Here is a 22,789-nt window from a genome sequence, read left to right on the forward strand (position 1 = left end):
TCGAATATGTAAAACAATGCTAAATATGAATAACATTTTGAAAGTTACAAGCATAGTTCTAATAAAATCTCATAAAATTCTTAAGACATATATCACAGTGAGACTCATTTCACATATCAAATATGGAGTGGAAAAGTGGACAAAAAACATGTTTAGGACATTCTCACAGGTATTATTGGACTTAGATATTAAAACTGCTGATTTAATTTGGGTTGAGGATTTTACAGGTCAGTTTTTAGTTTTTTATTGGAGTGCTGCCTGACAGAACTGCTAAACTCTGCTTTAGAATTAAAACAGTTTTCTTTAAAAACTTTTTCTCTAAAAAGAAGCACATCACTCTACCCTGTGCACACAGTCCTTGTGCCATCGCCGACTCAAGCACTGAACAGTAGTCCATAATGTTCCCTGCATGTAAATTCTTGGCCAAATTGATCAAAACAAGCCTATTAGGTTACTGGTGAGGAAGACGGTCAGAGGTTACGTGTGTACGTTATGACTGTATGTGTTTATTACAGTGCTGGCAAAGGATAACAATAGCTCAGCTGGATACGGGTCCATAATGTAAACAGGAGAGATTGTGCAATTAAAGGGTATATGTGGGCACAATATTGTCAGCTATTGAGGTCTGAACTCTTGATAGCACTTCACATGGATATGACAACCTGGGGCTTGACATATGAGAAACTTGGGCCAATGACTTGGCCAGTAAACTCCATTTCAAACTGTTATCTTGAACAAAGCTACTCAAGGCTGCCTTCTTGTTATTGTCTATTCAAAGTCCTTGGGTCTATTAATATGAAAATAATAATTGTGAGAGTGACCTGCAGGTGTGGGACAGAATTGGCAGCCAAACAATATAGGCTCCCATTGTACACAAAGGAAATTCTAGTTGACTAATAGCATGGCATGTTCACCACCACACGTGGCCTCTTTACCACATTAGCAAGCACTGATCATATCGCCCTCATCAACACGCCCCCGCTACCAAACGCCGCACTTTATATCCGCTTCCCTCAGTGGCTACACGCAGCGATAAGAGAGCAGGTTTAATTAAGGGGCCTTCCGTGGCCAGCGTACCCTAGGAAACAGCTCCAGGCTCTCTGGTATGACGTAGAGAAGCAAGGCAGCAGGTATGATCCAGCTCTTTTCCCAATCATTCATTTCAGTCAGTCATTGCGTCAGGTCTTCACGGACAAAGGTGGTCCATATCTCAACCCAAATGTATCAGGTGTTTTGGTTACAGAGTATGATCTGCCCAAATAACTTGGTCTGAAGATGAAAAACAACTAGAAATGCCCTTGCATGCGCACCAAATACCAAGCGATAGCCATGTGAGTTTGTTTAAGAACATATCCTGTTTGTATGTAATCTTTTTTCTTTTTCTTTTTTCATTTTCAGCTGAACTAAATTAGACATGGATCATGACAAAACATGACTAGAAGTAAGTTAAGACCCAAACCCAGATGCACCATTCCTGTCCTTTGGTTTCTTGCTTGAACATTTAGCTCTCTGTGGTGATAGTACATCATGCAGTGGGTGGTGAGATCCACGCACCTACATCACCACACAGCAATCAGCTGCTTTTGCTTATTTTAACAGCATGGAACCCGTGTCTGCTTCCATGGAATTCTTTCTGTATTTTCTTTTCATGAAACCTCTCCTGCAACCCCGAATTTTTGTTTCACACCACGTCCAACAGATGGCCCGAGCGGCGCTCCGTGCAGACGGTGGGAGGGCCTCTAAAGGGTGCCGCTGTTTTTCTGTAGTGCTGCACGGGCATCTGAGCCTGGAGTTCTTGTAACGCCGACCTACCCATTGGGACACTGAGTCAGAGGGTAGGGTGACATTGGTGTAGAGAAGTAGGTGCTGGTCTAAGCTCACACTTTGTTGCCATTTTCAGCCATGTGTTGTTCGTTTGTCCAGCTGCTCAGCCTTCATGTCCACACTTGGGTCATTCTGGGCCATGGTTGAGAGTTAGCCCAGACAAAGCAGTGAATCTTTGTAAAACAAAGGACAAGATATGGAGCAGCTCACCTATGTAAATATATAACCAGAGATTAGCTGCTTTGGATATTAGTTTGACATCTATAAGTCTATTCAGCTACAGGCATTTTAATTTGCTCATACAACTGACTCTTTCAGTCTTTTAGTAGCCCAAAAACATCTAATGGAGTTTTAGAAGTGCAGCTATGCTACATCTATGAAAAGAACACAGATGGAACATCTTAAAGTTCATAACCATTGGCTATTGAACCGCAGATGCACCGTGAAGCAATATTCCTTCAAATATATAGTTTTACCAATTAGATAAATTGCTTTGTAATTAGTACTTAATGGTTCTGCTCACAGTGAGAAGGCCCTTCTGATGTTCCTGGCTAAAAATGGACTAAGGTGAGTCTTCTTTTGGTGGGACCAATGTTACATTCATTGATAAAACCTAATAGGTGTTGCATTTGATCTAATTACTATTGCATTTCAATGATTTGGGTTCACTACGTGCAAAGTGAAGGGTTGAGAGCAATGCCATTCGGGTGGCATGGACTAGATCTTGGCAATGGAAAATGGAGTGTTGAATCTCACTTCCTTGTCAGGGAAAGGACCGTAGTCTGTGTGCGAGATGGAAAGGCATGGGATAGACACATTCGACCTTATATCCTCACATCATTTCCACTTCCGACAGAACTTCTAATGAGTGCTGAATGAGGAAGGGTACACTGAATCTGTTCAAATCCTCAGAAGCTGTGGCCTGAAGCCTGTCAGTGCCCGTGATGGCAACAGTCCTAGATCACGCCGGTGGACCCCAGTGGCGAGGGAAGGTGTCAAGTTGAAGAAGGAAGCTTTCCAAGTGCTGCTCTCAGAGGCAGCTGCTGAGGTGAAAGATCAGTCTTAGGTGGAGTTTGGAGAGGCCATGGAAAAAGACTTTTGGGTGGCCCCAAAGATGTGCTGGTAGGCTATTTATTGCCTCAGGAGGGGAACACGCAACATTACCCATTGTGCCCTCAGACCGGAAAACTGTCCCAGACTGGAAAACTGCCCCAATAATTTTTAAAAATTGAAGTAGTGTTCTCAAATTGTAGGGGAATCAAACTACTCGGCCTTCTAGGAAATGTCTGTGCTGGATTACTGGAGAAGAGTGTGCGCATGATAGTTTAACCTGGGACAGAATGCGGTTTCTGCCTAGGTCATGGAACCGTGGAGCGGTTCTTTTATCTGGCTCAGCTCTGTGAGGGAGTGAATCTAGGCCACATCTTCTTTGTGGACTTGTTAAAGGAATATTGCTGTGTACTTTGGCAAGAGGTTCGCGTACGCTGCTGAAGGACTACAGAGCACATGAGTTGCTTCAGGCAGTCCAGTCTCTGTTTGAATGCAGTATTGGCTGTGTCCACAGTTTTGGTGTTCAGTTGTTCATTATGGGTTTCAGGCTTCGCCGAGGGCGTGTTTCGTTTCCATTCCTGTGTGTGGTTTTCATGAAGAGTATATCAAGGTACAGCCAAGGTTGTAGTAATGCCCAATACAGGAGGGCTAGAGCTGGCATTTCTTAACAGCCTTTCAGGTGGACCTTTGACACACATTTGAGCGCTTTGTGGCTGAATGTGAAGTGGCTGGGAGGAAAATCAGCACCTTCAAAAGTCCAAGGTCTTAGTACTTTCCTGGAAAACAATGTCACGCTCCCTTCAGGTGAGAGATTTATGTTTGTTTGTTTGTTTGTTTGTTTGTTTGTAAATGTAAGTATCTTGGGATTTTATTCCTGAGTAATGGTAAAAGGACTATGAGATTGACAAATGGTTCATGTCAGAAGCAGTGGTGTTGCAGTCTCTGAATCAGTGTGTGTTGGTGAAGCAGGAGCTTAATCCTAGGATGAAGCTCCTTGTGGTTAACCTGCAGCTGCATCCTCACATATAGTCACAAGATGTGGGCACTGATTGAAAGAAAGGTCAGGAATACAAGATGCAGAAATGAGGTTTCTCTGCAGGGTGGCTGAACTCTCACTCCATGATAGGGTTATAGAGCAGAGCGGTCTGGGAAGACCTTGGAGTAGAGCCGCTCCTCATCAAGACTGACAGGAGCCAGTTGAGCTGGTCGGGGCATCTCATAAGAATTATCCCCCGGTCAGCACCCACTACAGACATGCTCTGACCCAGACATGTTCCCAAGAAGGCCCAGGGGCAAACCAAGGACCCACTGGAGGAATGTCTTAATGTCACAAGGAGAGACTGGAATCTTTCAAAGTGAACAGAAAAGTCGAGGATGATCTTCTCAGCCTGCCACTACTGACCCTCATCAGAAAAAAGCAGACAGAAGTCGATGATGATTATTATTACATTTCATTCAAGCCCATCAAAACCTGAAAATAACCATCATTCTTTCGTGTGAATCTTTTGCTAAAAGTCACTACTAAAAATTTGTCCTTCTGCAAGATTCAATATGAACGACTCTAAGCAATTTGTTGCCAAGTCCACATTAGCCACTGATTTATTTATATGCTGACCAATTAAAAAACACTCCATGAATACAGAGAGGATGCAACAGTTGCATGCTGTGTTTGCCATTGTTACTGAGCGGCAATGAAATATTTCCAGCATTTTCGTCATATCCATGATTATACCAAACCAAAGCTTAGAGCTAAACTTTACTCTTTGAACTTTAATAAACTTTAAATACTGTAAAATGTTATGTAGGTATGTAAAACTTTACATACTTATCTAATAAAGGTATGCAAGGAGGCGACATATGATGTTAGGCCTGCACATCATACTGTGAGACTTGAAGCACAACGATCTTTTAAGCTGCTCTGACTAATGTAATTTGTGCTGGCACCTCAAAACTAGTGCAATAAACATTCATGTTACATAATAAAACCAAAGTCACAGGCAACATATATGATGCTACTCGATGAAGATCAGAGGCTCTGGGTTCCTTGTTTTCACTCAGGGGATCATTAAGAATAAACCAAGTGGCTCTGTAAACTGGCCCATGATGTAATAGCATGCTTCATGCTTTGCTTGAGTTCCATCCTGCCTTCTGAATATCTTTTACCCGATTCAATTATTTACAGGTACGGAACGTGACTGGGTGGGGAAAAGGATCTGAGAGTAGAACAGAGGACTGCCCATTAAAATCACATTAGTTCTCTCTACGGTATGTAAATATACAAATATGTCACATTGATAAGATGAAGAGGAATATTTGTGCAACAGAAGGAAGCACAACAAAAATACATTGGATTTCCCCCTTAGATTGTGGTGCCATGGTGAACGCATAGATGTGTTTCCTTTTAAACATGGGCATTACTTTGCAAAGCAAAGTCTTTCTGGGGGGCGTTTTTGTTGGAACAATCAGGAATCATAGCAAGAGATGAGATCCTAGGATGATCTTTCTCAGGTAATATTTCAGCTCTGATAGAGAGAACAGAGTCAGTGCAAAGAGCTCTGATAGAGAGAACAGAGTCAGTGTCAAAAGCTCTGATAGAGAGAACAGAGTCAGTGTCAAAAGCTCTGATAGAGAGAACAGAGTCAATGCAAAGAGGTCTGATAGAGAGAACAGAGTCAGTGCAAAGAGGTCTGATAGAGAGAACAGAGTCAATGCAAAGAGGTCTGATAGAGAGAACAGAGTCAGTGCAAAGAGGTCTGATAGAGAGGACAGAGTCAGTGTCAAAAGCTCTGATAGAGAGAACAGAGTCAGTGCAAAGAGGTCTGATAGAGAGAACAGAGTCAGTGCAAGGAGGTCTGATAGAGAGAACAGAGTCACAGAATATAGAGAGAATATGTCACTACCCAAGTGACATATCAGATTTACATGTTTCATTTGCTGAAAATCTTGTCAATCATGCAGCAGAGGCAGGCCAAGCATTTGCCTGTGTGTGTGTGTGTGTGTGTGTGTGTGTGTGTGTGTGTGTGTGTGTGTGTGTGTGTGTGTGTGTGTGTGTGTGTGTGTGTGTGTGTGTGTGTGTGTGTGTGTGTGTGTGTGTGTGTGTGTGTGTGTGTGTGTGTGTTACCCTACATGGTCATGTAGGGTAACACTGTAGCAAAGAAGAAAAACAGGAAAAAAACCAGAGAATTTAGCACAACGGAAAATACCATCTGCAAATGGAATAGTTGACTCATTAGAAATTTTCCAAAGCCTTTATAAGAAAATCTCCTCAAAAATAGTCAACATAGATCTGCAAATTTGAAACAGGCAAATGCTTGACCTGCCTCTACTGCGTGATTGACAAGATTTTCAGCAAATGAAACATGTAAATCTGATATGTCACTTGTGTAGCTAAATGACTTCAAGATGGCTGTTGCAAGCCATGAGATATTTCATAATCCATTATAATGACATCAAATATTTGTATTAATCTTTTTCTGACTTTACTTTATAACCATAAGGCTACTGCTAATTGAATCAGTCATGCTGATTCAACTTATCAACTAACATAACCTTAATGAGCTGTATCTAGTGGGACAGTGCGAAACACTGTTGCTCAAGAGAAGCACTGCCAATCTAATTATATGTACTTCTAGTTACCAAAGTATATGAGACTGCTTGTACATGAAATAATATAAGCTGATAAGCAACTTACATCATTAATTTCAGCCACATTTCTTGTGAAAGTTCTGACCTCCTTAAATATAAACTGAGAAATATATTTCAGGTAAAAATATTTAAGACCCATCGGCTACTTGTTTAAACACTGAAATCTAGAGTATGAATTAATGCTAGTTTTTTTTTTTTTTTTTACTGGGTCTAGTGGCAAGACCTGTATCTATCAGGCGCAAGGACACCAGAAGGGCAAGAGTAGCACATTTGAGCTCCTCAAACAGGAAGGAAAATTGATCCTAGAATGCTCCCCTTAACAGTGTTATCCGTCTGACAAAATGTTGTAACGTGGTGGCTGAGAATGTAGCGGTAACAAAGAAATTGATATAAATATGACCAATGTAGTAATAGCTGCCTCGTGGCGAAAAACGCGTTTCCCTTCTCACATGTTGCAGAAGCCTAGACAACACTGCCATCTTGTGGCCAGATGGCTGAACAGCCTGAAATACAACATAGTTCGTCCGGGAATTCCCGGGGCAGGCACTTATTCTGGTGGCATTCTTCAGCAATTATTAGAAGGCAGTATGACTTCGTTTGCAATTTTATTAAAGAACGAACGAAAGTGCACAGGCCCTCAGCACTCATACATTTGGTCTTCAGAGGAATGCCTGCAGACAGTGCGGACATCGTGTCATAGCATCATAAGATTCCCCCCATGCCGTATGCTGAGAAAACATGCTGCATCAAAAGGCACTTCAATAAATAGAAAAAACAAAAACTCTAATTAATATATACAACATTTACGGCGAGGTTTCTGTTTGTGCGGGATGGGCTCCGAATCGGTGAAATGTGACTAAAACGAATGTGAGGGATTCTTATGAAGTTATAAAAAAGGCTTGGTCAAAACAGGTCCAAGAAACAGCATGTAAAATGCCATATAAGACTCTTAAAAATGTAATCAATAGGTTTAAAAACCTAAATTTCATTCTTGTCGGGTAGTTTTAATCCTAGATATTTCACTTACTTGGACCTACTGACTCAGATGCACATGAAAATATGCAGAATCCATATAAATAAATTGTAAACATACTTTAAAAATGACAAACTATCCCTTTAACTGTGCATATCCGAGCTAAAAAGTGAAATGTATATATTTTAAGATTACAGCGAACCCGTCTTAACTTGCAGTTACAAAAGTAGAACAACCTGGTTTCAAAGTAATTGAATGTATATAATTATATTTATTTCAAGATTGTGAATGGTGTTGAGTGATAAAAAAAGAAAGAAAGAAATGAAAAGCTTTCATACAGACTCGATTGCTAACAAGCAAGTAAATGTTCAAAGACGTCTGGCATTTCGCAGCATTCTGGAGATGGATTTACCACCGTGGTTCTAATACAGCTGGTAGACCAAAGGGTCTCCACAAGCTCATTGACAGAAAGTAAAGATTAAAAGATAAGGCAACCATTACTCAGTCTTCAGGTTTCCTTTTCAATTTTCTAAGAAAGTCTTGCCTCCTTTTCTCGGCAAGGAACTCCTGAATTCTTTTATTCTGGGTTTTCTCTCGGAAAAGCGAAGAGAGCACCCGCTTTCTGGGTATAAAATGGTTCTGGGAGACGTTATTTCCATTGACCACCCTGTAGGCCACATCAATGGAATTGTTCTCCTTCTTTTCCTCGGATCTGTGAAGACTCACTATGGCCGGAGGACTTGTCGCAGTAAATCTGGGTTGTGCTGTCACTGCTTCAAACTCGGTAGTGGCGGCAAGCTGACTGACGCCCAACGAAGCGTCCTCGAACTGAGACGCGGTCTCCTCTGTCGTGAGCAGTCTCCAGGCTTCTGAAGTGTCCTCCTCATCGTGACTAGAACCTTCTGTGTCCCCCATGAGATCACTGGTCCTGGGAGGAAATGAAGTTCCCCTCCAAAGAGTGAGAGGGTCCCGAGTGGTGTCATATCTCATACGCGTGGAGGCGCCGACAGGTCTGGCGGTAGGAGAGTAGACGTGGGTGACGGTCACTGTGGGCAGGGTGTACGCTCGGGTGGGGCGTGGCGGACCGGCGATGTAGCTCCAAGGCCTCGTCCTGTTGAGCTCCGAGGTGTGGTTGCCCTCGCTGCAAGACTTGCAACACATCTGCCTGTAGCCAGCGTTGGAGCAGTATTCCCTCAGCACCTTCATACGACAGAAGACTGACTTGTCTCCTTTACAGCGTAGCCCTGGAACGAACACACACACACACACACACACACACACACACACACACACACACACATTAGCATATAATGCCTAGATTAATTCAAGTGAATATGGAAGGTAAAGCCTGGGGAAGGGAGAGGAGGAATGGACACAGAACAACGAGAAAAGTTGAGAGCTGAGAGAATTTTCGCTCTTTCTCTGCTAAGGTCTACAGTACGTACTGTCCATGGATGCACACCAACTCAGTCATTCCCAGATAGGAAATATTTAACGTCACTTTTTATTTCTTAACCTTTATAGACGTAGCTGACAAGAAGCCATATAAAGAACACTTACTCCTTCAGATATACACCATACACTGTACAATATAACGCATCATTTCTCCATAGTACAATATAAATGTGTGGGTTTTTTTTTTGTTTTTTCTATCGTATGATATTCACAGTTTGGTAAACACTTTGGTTAAACACTTACTATGACCACTTACTATGACCATCCGATCTGATGACACAATGAGCAGTTTTTTAAAAAAAAATGCCAACAATAAAACATCATTGTGAAAAATAAGGAATGTCCCATCCCGAGCTACATCTGAACAATCATGGCGAGTAAATGGCGTAAGTGGTGGTGCTACAGAACTGGCTCAGGGCGAGTCGATCCTCAGAAGCACAGAACTGAGGCAGGCTCAGCTCCTGCTGACCACCCAATCCCATTCATTAAGCCATGAAGTGTAGCTGATCCAAGATCAGACGTGTTAGTCCAAGACGTTTCACGCATATGTGATTTCTTCAGTGTCCAACGTAAAGCCGCTGACCTATACCTTTACATAGACTGTAGTCGGTAATGCAGAAAGGACTAAGTGCCAAAAGAACTATGTAAAGAGAAAAAAAGACTTTTTTTTTTAAAAATCAATGGGGTTAAAGATCTGTAAAAAAAAAAAAAAAAAAGAAGATGCTTAACCCTCAGACTGGTCTGGACGTCACTGGAGGCCTACGCAACAATGCCATGACCCATGTGGCTTACACCAGAGTGAGGCATTACTAACATACGGATAGCATGTGGTACAACAGTCTGAAAGCTACGTAGGCAATAGTGTTGGATTGCCTGGAGTGTTTCTAAATTGCGTTTATTTGGGACGCGAAATCCTCTTAGCGGAAGCCTCTTAATATTTTAAACCTTTCTTGCCCTGCCTTCCTGAATTGCAGCCATTAGCATGAATAACAACACAACAAAACAACACACTGACAATACAAACAAACAAAAATACCCAGAACCTCCAGTCAATGTGTTTTTTCATTATAATGTTAATACCCAGAACATATATTACATCTCTGTATAGAGTCATCCTGAATAATATTACTTCCCAGGCTGTGAAACTTGCCCAGTCTTGTCACAAAATATATAGACATTAAATACAATATAATATTTGTGTTAGTGGCATAAGACTAATTTGATAACAGTCATTAACATTATTGAATATATTAAACATCATCTATAGATAATCTCACCATGGAGTTCATAAATTATAGCTGTATCATCCATATGTTAGAAAAACCTTGCATGTATAACAGGGCAACAATCATAATAGACCAAGAAACAAGAACGTGACCAAACTAAAGAGCTGAAGGTATGAAGCCAGTGATTCGTTTAGCTGTAAAGATTCACTGTGGTCACGGTTAAGATCTCCTTCTAGCTGCCTCTCTGCAACCTTCCGTGGGAACCCAGACGTCTCACTGGTCCAGGATAAGGCATGAGATTAAGAACTTAAAGAAAACACATGGAAGAATGAGGTATTTGAGCATTTCGTTGACATATGTCCAACACGGAGCCGTGAAGAGAGCGAACTGGCCACGGCGTGGACCGCCCTGCCGCGGTCAGACCGCGGCTTTCCCGCCGCATGGTCAGAACTTCCCTGTGCCGCTTTCAAAGTGCGCCGTCCAAAAGGCTTTCACTGTTGTTCGAATAAATATGTACAAAAATACAAGATACAACATAACAGTCAACATGGCCAGGCCCTTTGACCCTTAATGTATTTTCTCTGGAATATATAGTGTTTATACTCATATACTTTATATTTAGAATATTATACAAAGAATTAGTCGGAATGTCCCTTCCTCCGCACAATGACGAGGCGACCGAGACCTCCACAGCAATCCAACTTTAAGCCTCCCTTTCCGCACGTGCAGTGCTCCCAAAGCCCGACCCGACTCCCGCGCCCACACGCTTCCCGCCAACTTCCCTGCCTTCCGTCCGACCCATCAACCCCTGACCCCCAGCTCCGGCCGAACCCCCCCCCCCACCCCCACCCGGCCGCCCCCAGCTCCGAGGGGGGCTCTGGTGCAACCAGAGCCCCGGGGAATAAAGAGAGACCTCCCCGTAAGCTCCCCTGGGGAGGAGCGAGAAAGGGAGTGAGAAGCAGAAGGCTCCAGAGAGTGCGAGGCGAGCAGTCAGGGCAGAGCGAAGCAGAGCCACAGGGCCAGGGAGAGGGCCAGCGGGCAGGCCACGGCGGGCGCGCCGCCCACGGTCACCTGCCCGCCCGAGAGGGGCCGTTTACTTGAAGAGATCTTGGGCGCTGGGAAATCGGCGTCTGCCCGGGAGATCCACTGGATGAGGAAGTTCCCCTTGTCACCTGGGGAGAGGGGAGAGGGACGGGAAAGGGCAGGTATCAGAAAGGGGGCTCGTCACCCAGGGGTGAAAGACGCTACTGAGATGTAAGCTGACTGAGAAATGGGGTGGGAGAGTTGAGTCAAGCTTCAAGTCTTACATTATATTATTGGCATCAGTAAGTATTGTAGGCAATTGCTCGGGAAAGTGGAGCTTATCGGCCCTTACTTGGACATGGCATTAGCCGACATATCCTGATGTTCTCTGGCTTGGCGTCCATGCAGATACCGATGGTGTTATCAGGAGAGCCACACATAACCTGCCGCTCCTGTGTTCCGTTCCCACAGGTGACGGAGCACTGAGTGCACGCGCGCGCGCACACACACACACACACACACAAACAAACATTAACACATTGATCACATCAAATGAACCATGTGGCAGAGTTTGAAGCCCTCTAAAACATGTCCTTTCCCACCTGAGACCAGGGACCTGCCCTCCAGTGGACGGGGCAGAGGTGGCGGTTGCAGGTGCGCCGGCTCTCAGGCCGGTCATCGTTGCAGTATTTGGAGTTGACGGCTTTGTGTGTGCCGTCCGGCTGAGGTCTCACACAGCGCACGGGCCGGGTCTGAGTACCCGTCTTACCACACGGCTTACTGCACTCCTCCCAGTCTCCAGTCATCCAGCTGTGAAATACACACACACACACACACACACAAACACAAAAACACACAGACCCAGACACACACACACAAACACACACACACACACACACACACACACACGCACACAAAAACACATACCCAGACACACACACACAAACGCACACACACACACACACACACACACACAAAAACACACACACACAAACACACACACACACACACACACACACACACACGCACACACACACAGACATACACACGCACATGCGCACACACACATTTGTTGAATACATTGTTAGGACTATATATTATATATAATTAATTACCCATATGTAATAAGAATTTTCAATCCTCAAACTCAACGTTTCAAACTCAACCCTAACCTAAACTTCAGTAACCAAGACAATTTTTTTTTTTGCCATTTTAAAATAAAAAATATATATATTACCCCCTTTTTCTGTGTTACCCCACATAGTCACTCACACTTACACACACCCCACACCCACGCCCAGACACACACTTTCGCCGCAGCGGCGGGGACGGGTGTGTAGGCGGGCGCGTGGACATTTACACTGGCTCAGAGCACTCCTTCTGGTTGCATGCTCGGCTGATGGCGCGTGGCTTGGGAATGTTGGCACAGAGCGTGCGGTGCACCATCTTGGCGTCCGACTTTCTGCGGCAGCTGAACCGTGTGTACTGCTTCCCTGCAAGGCACACACGGGAGGGGCCGGGGGTGGTGGGGTTGGTGGTTGGGGAGCGGTCAGCAAGCTGCAGGCAGAGAGAAGCAGGGCAGCAGGTGTAGCTGCGGCACAGCGTTTACCTCCGCCACAGGGTTTGGAGCAGTGCGACCACTTCTTAAGCGCCCACTCAAAGTAGGCTGTGTCGTCCTGCGGCAGGCTGTTCTCCATGGACGACGCTGTGTCCTCTGGCAGGACGTACTTGTAGGACAGTGTGACGACAGAGGTGCCGTGAGACTGGACCTGGAGAGAGAACCACAGCAAAAGGGCGAGTTTCAGGGCAACAGGGAGTGGGCCTGATCCGAAACAAACGCTGGCCATGAGCACATTTCCCGAGTTGTTAAGAAAAGGTATGTGTTGTGTAGAGATCACGTTCACGTGAAGTATTATCTTAACATCACCATAACTGTTACAGCGTGTTTAAAACAATTCTTCCTTTAAAACCTTACAATGACCTTTGTGCTACATTCTCTTCCCAAAGCTAATTACTCTCGTTATCTGCTGTTTGTCAACACCATGCACGAATCCTGAATTCATCCTTTTTCCCCCCCCGACCTTTTTGTTCAGACTGCTGTTATTTTCAGTTACTGATACACAGCCTGTTCCCATTCTCCCCCACTAACGAGCTCCAGGTCAGAACACACGGGCAGCGTCTACCAGCCCTGCCGCGCCCCCTCGGCCTCGTTACCATGACGACGACTCCGTATCTCAGCGGTCCCGTGGTCTGCATCATCTCCGTGTCATCATCGTTTTGGTACTCCCACAGCACGCCTTTCTCGATCACCGTCCTCGACTCGGGAAACTCGCCCTCGCCGTTCAGGAATAGGTGGTCCGTGGCCTGGTTCTTCACCGCTAACGGGAAAACACCAGGCAGCTTTTAGGGTGGCCATGCCTCACAGAGTATAACTCACAAAAGGAGGAACTCAGCAAGGAGCACTGAAGAACAGGCCTGGTTACGCCGAGCTTCAGCATTTAAGGTGCTCGACTGGCAATCAGAAGGTTGCTGGTTCAAGCCCCACTGTTGCCAAGTTACCACTGTTGGTCCCCTGAGTGAGGCCCTTAACCCTTGATTGTTCGACTTGTACTCAGTCATAATAGTAAGTTGCTATGGATAAAAGCATCAGCTAAAAGCTCTAAATGTAAATGAAGTGCTACTTCCCACAGGTTCAGACGTTTTAACAGTCACTGAGGCGGCGAGCTGGAACTTCTGACTTTCTCAACGCCAAGAAGAGTCCAGACCGCTCCGTCAGAAACAAGCAGTGGGATGCCAAACTCTCCGACACTTGATTTACAGGCTCCAGGGTTCCATTCTCACGAATTGCGAGGGTGTCCTGACAGACCGAGTTCCTTACCCAGAATGTGAGGGGTTCCTTTAAACTCCCTGATGACAACGTGCCTCGCCCCTCTGGGAATTTCCAGGATCTTCAGATAACCTGAGGGTTCGTTTGAGAAAAGGATGGAGACTACACTTTTGGAGGAAAAATTCTACAAAACAAAACACATGAGTGCTTTTGCTGAACTAGGAACAGATATGGATCAGGAAGTAGGGAGGGGATTTCCACTCAGAGATCCAGACAAGACAAAGCAGTTATCAAAGCATTTAAATATAGCAGCATATTTACAATAGTTACAGTTCAACAACCCCTGACTGTAAAAGCAGCAATTAGTCACTGGCCTACTAAGGTTCCTGTAATAACGTGGGTGCTTTATCTGAAATGGACACTGGGAGTAAACTGTTACTCATAACATTAACTTAACGCATTCGTGTAATTATCTGGAAAAGTGTCAGAAGTCTGGCAGAAAACAAACCGCAGCGCACACCTGGTTTCTTGGCACTGCGGGTGAAGTGTCCTGTGACGTTCTTGCAGGTGGAGTTGTTCCCACCGCACACGCCACACTTGTCTTCCTCCAGATCCGAGGCTATCACGTTATCACAGCCCACTTTCTGCACAAGCACCAATGACAATTAAGTCTGCTGTACAATAAGAGCGGATCATGGGTTATAGAGCATGTCTGCTGTTCCTGGACCAGTCTGGACAAGTTGTGCAAAGGCACCGTGTGAGTGAGTGATAAACAGAGCACTGGGGCAAAAGGTCACAATAAGCAACTGAGTAGATCCGATACTGTATGTGCAGTGGTGATCTGATACTGTATGTGCAGTGGTGATCCGATACTGTATGTGCAGTGGTGATCTGATATTGTATGTGCAGTGGTGATCTGATACTGTATGTGCAGTGGTGATCTGATACTGTATGTGCAGTTGTAATCTGATATTGTATGTGCAGTGGTGATCTGATACTGTATGTGCAGTGGTGATCTGATATTGTATGTGCAGTGGTGATCTGATACTGTATGTGCAGTGGTAATCTGATATTGTATGTGCAGTGGTGATCTGATACTGTATGTGCAGTGGTGATCTGATATTGTATGTACAGTGGTGATATGATACTGTATGTTCAGTTGTGATCTGATACTGTATGTGCAGTGGTGATCTGATACTGTATGTTCAGTTGTAATCTGATACTGTATGTGCAGTGGTGATCTGATACTGTATGTTCAGTTGTGATCTGATACTGTATGTGCAGTGGTGATCTGATACTGTATGTTCAGTTGTAATCTGATACTGTATGTGCAGTTGTAATCTGATACTGTATGTGCAGTGGTGATCTGATACTGTATGTTCAGTGGTGATCTGATACTGTATGTGCAGTTGTAATCTGATACTGTATGTGCAGTGGTGATCTGATACTGTATGTGCAGTTGTAATCTGATACTGTATGTGCAGTGGTGATCTGATACTGTATGTTCAGTTGTGATCTGATAATGTACGATCAGTGGTGAGAAGGATGGATTTCTGCCATGGGCCCAGTGTGTCTGGTGTGTGTGTGCTCATGTTTGTGTGTGTGTTTTGTGCGTGCGTGCACATGTACATTCCTTTCTCACCTCACACTCTCCGCGCACACAAACGCTGTACGGATCTTTATAGGAGCAGCGCGTGCCGTCGTGCACCATCCTCTTCATGGAGACCACATCTCCTGTCTCCTCAGACTGGCAGTAGAGCTGGCATCTCTCCTCGGCTACCAGCACCCACACAGACACACGGGGGGAAAACGCGCTCCTTAGTTTAACAGGAGTGCAGATCCCAAATGAGCTAAATCTGCCAAGTGCCCTGTTTTCACAGTTACCAAACTAGGGGAAGCAAAATCAAACTAGTCCCGTTATCCTCTCCCTTCTTCCCTACGTCTCTATGCTGTCTGCAAATATTAGATTTAACTTTACACTGAACTACATCGACTAAACTGGATTCATACACACCACAACCAGGCCCCTTAAGTTCAAAAAAACATTTGCACAACACAGTTTTATTACAGTCCTCCGAAAGCTGCCTCTAACAGCCAGCAGCCTCAGTGGTGTGTGAGTGCGGCGAGGACACAACTACGCAGTGGGACGGAAAGGGTGCGGCGCTCGACCGGCCGATCACATTCCGTCTGAGGCGATCGCGATCCGGCCCCGGCGCGAAACTGCAGATGTGACTGCTGCTTAATCACATTTCCATGTGCGCCTGCCCCAAACGCCGCCTAAGGTTCGGCTAAACACTCCCTCCGCTTTCCCCTAATGTTTCCACCGTCCCACACAGGAGCTCTGCTGTTTAGCTCCAGCGACTTCTCTCGCTCTCCCCCCGGATCGCTGCTGCCTGAGAGACTGAAACAAAGCGCACGCGCACGCACGCACGCACTCCCAGTCCAAGGACGGGGGTCGTTTTTCCAGGAAGACTTGCTCCCTTTTGTTCTCAGGAGTTCCATCATCCAGTGCTTTTGTCATTGTTCCACATGATGTAATGAAGTTACAATGGCCTGATAGCCCAACACTTGCTGAGAAGGGGGAGGGGGTGTGGGGTTTTCTGGAGCTGACGCATGCGAGCGCTGTAACATCGGGCCAGCCGAGGTTTGGAACCAACAGCTTCCGCATTTTTTTGTCATATAAACCAGAAACCCAAAACTGTGCTCTGGCTCGAGGACTACTGGCGATGAGTTCTCCAGAAGAACTAAAAAAAGGCTGAAACCTCCTGGCGTGGTTTTCAATCCCGCTCACCTACAATAAAGTCAAAAGTTTTATTTTATTTTTAAACCAGAATCCGTTCAGCGTATCTTCCAGTCAGAGAGGAATACATGGGGAGATCCTAGACTTGTGCCAGTCGTAGCCAAATGCGTAGCAGGTTTTGCACTGGAAGAGATGCATATCAGACTTCATTTCGGCACTGCAGAAACAGGTCGAAACGATAAGAAGCCTTCCAGGCACCATCGTACCTCGGTGTCAAGGTGGTGTGCAGGAGAAGTGAAGGACACAATCGGAATCTTACGGGAACGCGGTGAATGAGATTAAAAGCAAATACAAAACATAATGGTGACAGTGATTGCAACTGATAACCAACAACAGTGGTTACAACTGAATGGACTTTGAAACACGCCACACCGTGGTAATGGTGGGCGTTGGTAATGAAAGCGAAACACAAAGCACGTGGAAGTGCGTGAACAGACACAAATAAGACCACGTGGTGAATCCCATCACGTGGAGGAGGATGCTAGACAGGGGGAACCTTCCGGATTATCCTTCACTCCACAGGTACATTTGAAATGGCAGTAAATCCATTCCCAAATATTCCCGCAATATATGTGCAATAAACAGTTTAATAGTAATAACTCACGCTCAGGGTGTTCGTAAGGCTGCCAGTGGTGCTTTGTCCCCTGGTGCTCGAAGTGTGGTTCCCACAGTCTGCACTGCTCCGCACGGAAGTCAGCCAGGGCCTTGTCACACTCCTCCACGTTGCACAGCTGGAATTCGTAGCTGTTTCCGTAGCAGGTGCGTCCCCCGTTGGCTGGGCTGTAAGCGCAGGAAAGGAGACGTCACAGGGGCACGCTGCTCCAAGAACTGCGACCTTTGGGGAGGTAGCTAATCATTTCTACATTTCTACATTCTATGCTTTAGATTAACCGTTGATTGAGTCTACTGCCGAATTACTAACAATTATTAACAGCCTTGGTCTTTACCTGGGTCTCTACGGGTTACCAACTTCTCAAAATTTGTCTTGTTTTTAGTCACGCAACGGCTAAACGGCTCCCACGGCCCCGACCCCTGCGTGCTTCCGCGCGTAGGGCGAACCCACGAGGAGACGGCAGCATGGGAGAGGGCAGCGGGACTCACATGGGGTTGTCGCACTGGCGGGTACGGAAGCGCACGCCCCCGCCACAGCTCCGCGAGCACGAGCCAAACTTGGTCCACTGGCCCCAGTGGCCGTCCTGCCTCAGCATGTCCGATGTCAGCTTGATACAGTGACCCTTGAAACAGTGCTGTGAAGGTGGGAGAGCGAGAGGGAGAGAGAGGGAGATATAAACAGGACAGCTCTAACCGTAAGGCCGCATGGTTGGAGCTAGTGTAACAGCAGGCCGGCATAGCTCCCACCTTTCCTGTGGCGCACTTGGTGCCATCGATGGGCGGGCCCTTCTTGGTTTTGCAGAAGAAAGGGTTCTCGGGATGGCTGCACCAGAGCTGCTTGCAGGGGTCGTAGGTGCTGTACTAAAAGAAACAGTCACGCTCGCTTTCACACGCGCCGCCCGCCGAAGCCAAGGGCTGGCGTCCAAGCAGCATGGAACAATGCGGGGACATCCGTGCAAACCGAAGGCGAGGCGGGTTTGCACCCACGTCTCATGCTCAGTTACAGCGGGGGAGGGAGGGATACCCTCGGCTGGCCTGAAAACACCGACCGGTCAAGAAACCGGAGATGTCCGCTGTGCCGGCCTTTAGACGCGGCAAAAACGATGTCAGACTGAGATCCCGCATTTGTATGCTCGTCTATGCGCCAGGGCAGTTGTACATCGAACAGCGTAAAAAGGGTCATTTGGGGTCACACGTTTAAAGCACGATCCTGACGCATGGGTAATGCAGAAAGTGCGGTGAGCGTAATGGAAGCAGGGGTCGAACACACGAGGGACACCTCTCTGACCAAAGGCTGACCCCTTACCTGCTTTGCGGTGCATGCCACCTTTTGCAGCTATGAAGACAGTTTGATAAGAAGCCAAGTGGGCGTGCCAAAATGAACTTAAAATGAACCAGCAGGCCAGGAAGTCACGGCCTGTGCTGATCGGAGCATTCTTGTGATCTTGTCATTCATTCATATTTATTCCATATTTTTAGGCTTCTGTTATGCTACATTGGCATCTTTTGTTTACTGTTAACCCAATTAGTATCGTCAAACACTGTTAGATAGAGGGGTGCACAGACGCCTGGCATGCCGTGCTGCTGATGAGGGTGTGGGTAACTCACCGCCGTGCACATCATGTAGCCTGAGCCAAAGTCGAACCGGCATTGCTCGTTCATGGAGTAGTGCAGTCCCGGCAACTGGGGCATGGTTGGCCACTCGTGGTCAAACGGGTCGTCTCGCAGGCAGTCGTAAGTGCTGTGGGAAAGGTGACATCATTGTAGGTTTGGTAACCGGGCCACCCAGCCCTCAGCGAGCGCCCAGGTGGTGTGAACAGAGGTCAGGGGATTATTCAGTGTCGGAACTCTGCTGGACGTTTCTATTATTCTAATCCTTCGATAGGAGTTGGCCTCCCAATCCTAATCCTTCACAGGAGTTGGCCTCCTAATCCTAATCCTTCATAGGAGTTGGCCTCCCAATCCTAATCCTTCATAGGAGTTGGCCTCCTAATCCTAATCCTTCATAAGTGTTGGCCTCCTAATCCTAAAACTTCATAGGAGTTGGCCTCCCAATCCTAATCCTTCATAGGAGTTGGCCTCCCAATCCTAATCCTTCATAGGAGTTGGCCTCCCAATCCTAATCCTTCATAGCAGTTGGCCTCCTAATCCTAATCCTTCATAGGAGTTGGCCTCCCAATCCTAATCCTTCATAGGAGTTGGCCTCCTAATCCTAATCCTTCATAGGAGTTGGCCTCCTAATCCTAATCCTTCATAGGAGTTGGCCTCCTAATCCTAATCCTTCATAGGAGTTGGCCTCTCTCTCTTTTACTGCCATTTTTCTTCACCCATGCCCTCAGAGCCACCATCTTCTTCTGGGCTCCGCTTGAACCTCGCGGCCGACAACTTGACATTTCCCTCAAAACTTCACCAGCCGCAAGCCAGCGGCGGCGTGGGGTCCCGGCTCAGCAGGCGGAGGACGGGCGGGGGCTGGCGGGTGGGGCGGTTGGAGACACTCACTTGAGGTATTTGCTGAGCTCCTGCTGGCTGCAGCGGGACCAGTGGAAGCGGTGGAAGGCGGCTTGCACCAGCGGAGCCATAATGCTGCCCATGGGCACCTCGTCGCCACACTCGTTACCCTGCCCGTCGTGCTCCATCCCTAACCTGACCGCACCAACACACACACACACACACAAGAACAGTTAACCCTCATTCAAACACTCCACATTACAGGGACAGATCTGCACATTTAAGAAACACTTTGGGAAGGAGGCCGCGACAAAAGGCCGTGGCAGTGTGTCGGAAGGAGCTGCACAGAGCGCGTTAGCATGTGCGGGGCGTTAGCATGTGCGGGCCTGCCGTCGCGCTGCGCTGCACTGCCTTTAGAGTGTGCAGTAGGTGTGTGTGGGCCGGCGGCCAGAAGTTGGCGTTTCTCACACGTGTCCTGTCTCGTGAGCGACCACAAAGGCAGAAGAGAAACCATCTTCGTGATTCAGAGTGCAGCTCCTTACTGGGTGACACATGCCAGTCACCGGCGCATAACCTATACAAACAGACACACACACACACACAAAAAAGAGAAGTCATTTCACAGGGAAAACACAGATACAAAAATAAGAGAAAGGAACAGAACGCAGTGTATGCGACCGCACTATACGTATATGTGTGATATAATTTCATAAACATATCCAGCGTGTGCTGGTACTGGTCCTGTGAAGTGGGTCCTGAGGGCGGTACCCTGCATGCCCGTGGGCCCAAACTCCTGCCGGGTGAGGAAGATGGCGTGATCATGGTACTCGGCGTCGTTCTCATCCTCCTTCTGCTGCAGGAACGCCCAGCGGCACACGTTCTCCAGGCTCTGTGACGGGTTCCCCGGCTCAATCAGGCCCTTGGACTAGCACAAGAACCAGGAACACAGGAGCTGCGTTAGCATCGGAGCATGATGCTCCCACAGCTACAAACCACCAAACCTCTGCTAAACCCGCCCCACCTTCTGAAACAAGACGAAACCCCAACCTAATAACAACAACCAATGGAATTTAGATGTTTTAATTGAGGCCTGCTCTCAAAAAGCTCCGATATCAATGATACTGAGCGACAGCAACGTTTTTGGATGTCACACAATAACCAAAAAACCATGACTGCGGAACCTACGCCGGTCCGAACTTAACCAGCCAACTTAACTGTTTAACGAGCCGTCCAAATCCCAAAGAACGTAAACAAAGAATGTGAGACTGCGCTGAGCTCTGGGGCTTGCATTGCACATGGGTTCTCATCTTTATTTCAAAAGCACTTCTTCACAGCGAAAGCACTCACGTTCTAAACCGACTGGAGGGCTGCACCTTGGATGCGCTCTTACCTTGGCAGAGCAGAGCATCATGATCCGCACCAGCACCACGTTGATGTGAGCCCCCAGAGAGCCGTCCTGATAGATCTCATTCACCTGTGGGTGGAGTCGAGGAGAGAACGATGGCGACAGCGCCTTAATCCAATTCGTCTGAAGTGCGATTAGCAGTTTAATTAAGCGACTGGTCTCGGGAATAGGGCTGCGTGAGGTATGCGGACAGGGCTCTGAATCTCACAGTGACCTCAGGGCGCAATTAGTGGCTGACCCTGAGCCTGGACCTCCCGGGATTTCTCGTCCCTTAAAGGTGGTTGTGGGAACAGGTGTGCATTCTCAGAGACAGCACGGCACTTACCCATGTGCGTTACATGCCAGGGTAATTCGAAGGAAAGTGCCATGATGGAAAGAATACATTTGAAGCCTGCAGTGTCTCTGTGTGTGATTTCTATCATTTAATAATGCAGATATCATCATAATACCCCTGGGACAGATCAGGCAGCCAAAATAAACCCTCTGAAGAAAGCCAGCCATCTGTATGTGTGTGTGTGTGTGTGTCAGTAGGAATAATATCATTTTCCCTCTGCTCACACCTGACCCTGCCTCATTCGCCGATGAAATTTGAGAAAAGGTGCAGGACCTCTGCCAAAATGCCCTGTGAGCAAGCATATTTGCGTTTGTGTGTATCTATGTGTGTGTGTCTGTGTGTGTGTGTGTGTGTGTGTGTGTCTGTGAGATAGAGAGAGAGAGACAGAGAGAGAGACAGAGAGAGAGAGAGAGAGAGAGACAGAGAGAGAGAGAGAGAGAGAGAGAGAGAGAGAGAGAGAGAGAGAGAGAGTAAACCAATGAAGCCCTGTGACACACACACACACACACACACACACACACACACACACACGCAGACTGACAGATGGATGGCACTTCAACTAGAGGCTGTTTAAGAATCTGCGAGTGATCAGGGAAGAGTGGACACCGGGAGAAAAAGAGAACGACTGACAGACAGCAGAGACGAGAAAATAACGGTGTAAAAGGTGGCAGATCCTGCAGCACCTCTCAGCTTTGTGCTAGTTAATCACTGTGATCTGAAAGCACTGCCCTCTGGGGCTCGTCCGTACGAGCACCATCCACCTCACTCACGGAAGGGTGATAGCCAATACCACAGACGTTTGCAGGGTTGCTGGAAATGCAACAAAATGAGACAGTTGATAGCTATAATTAGTGCCAGCCCTCATTAGACCTAATGGAGAGGTATTAGGTAACGACTGTAGTGGGTAGAGGTGGTGATAAAGAGTCTAATAGGGCATTGGAGCGCTTCCTGTTTGTCTCCTTACATGCTCAGTCATTAAAGTTGCCTGGCAACGTTGAGAATGAGACAAAATGTTCTTAAGGACACCTTGCTGACCTCAGTCTGGACCATATGGACTACACTACCCTACTCTTCTCTCTCTTTCTCTCTTGCACACACACACACACACACACGCGCAACTGCACACCCTCGCCCCGGAGTCATGTAACAGCTCTTTAACCTAACACA

General features: G+C 46.7%; 1 protein-coding gene across 2 annotated transcripts in view; it reads right to left on the minus strand.

Annotated features, from left to right (window-relative positions):
* Positions 1 to 7,740: 7,740 nt before the first annotated feature.
* The window catches only part of adamts2a (ADAM metallopeptidase with thrombospondin type 1 motif, 2a), a 40,220-nt gene continuing 25,171 nt past the window's right edge, over positions 7,741 to 22,789 (minus strand). The window contains exons 5-22 of one of the 2 annotated variants that reach the window (XM_081719387.1): positions 21,274 to 21,357; positions 20,652 to 20,808; positions 20,352 to 20,457; positions 19,935 to 20,078; positions 19,044 to 19,176; positions 18,183 to 18,296; positions 17,925 to 18,070; positions 17,428 to 17,603; positions 15,666 to 15,799; positions 14,544 to 14,667; positions 14,075 to 14,155; positions 13,411 to 13,574; positions 12,806 to 12,965; positions 12,557 to 12,689; positions 11,799 to 12,006; positions 11,549 to 11,648; positions 11,271 to 11,345; positions 7,741 to 8,736 (exon numbers count right to left, since the gene is read on the minus strand). In XM_081719387.1, coding sequence (XP_081575513.1) covers positions 7,994 to 8,736; positions 11,271 to 11,345; positions 11,549 to 11,648; positions 11,799 to 12,006; positions 12,557 to 12,689; positions 12,806 to 12,965; positions 13,411 to 13,574; positions 14,075 to 14,155; positions 14,544 to 14,667; positions 15,666 to 15,799; positions 17,428 to 17,603; positions 17,925 to 18,070; positions 18,183 to 18,296; positions 19,044 to 19,176; positions 19,935 to 20,078; positions 20,352 to 20,457; positions 20,652 to 20,808; positions 21,274 to 21,357 — 2,982 coding nt within the window. In that variant the 3' untranslated portion in view covers positions 7,741 to 7,993. Of the gene's footprint in view, positions 8,737 to 11,270; positions 11,346 to 11,548; positions 11,679 to 11,798; positions 12,007 to 12,556; positions 12,690 to 12,805; positions 12,966 to 13,410; positions 13,575 to 14,074; positions 14,156 to 14,543; positions 14,668 to 15,665; positions 15,800 to 17,427; positions 17,604 to 17,924; positions 18,071 to 18,182; positions 18,297 to 19,043; positions 19,177 to 19,934; positions 20,079 to 20,351; positions 20,458 to 20,651; positions 20,809 to 21,273; positions 21,358 to 22,789 lie in introns of both variants that reach the window. The other variant, XM_035527297.2, reaches the window with a different exon arrangement.

Source organism: Electrophorus electricus, chromosome 8 (assembly GCF_041902795.1).
Source record: "Electrophorus electricus isolate QZ-2024a chromosome 8, ASM4190279v1, whole genome shotgun sequence".
In the NCBI taxonomy this organism is placed as follows: Eukaryota; Metazoa; Chordata; class Actinopteri; order Gymnotiformes; family Gymnotidae; genus Electrophorus; species Electrophorus electricus.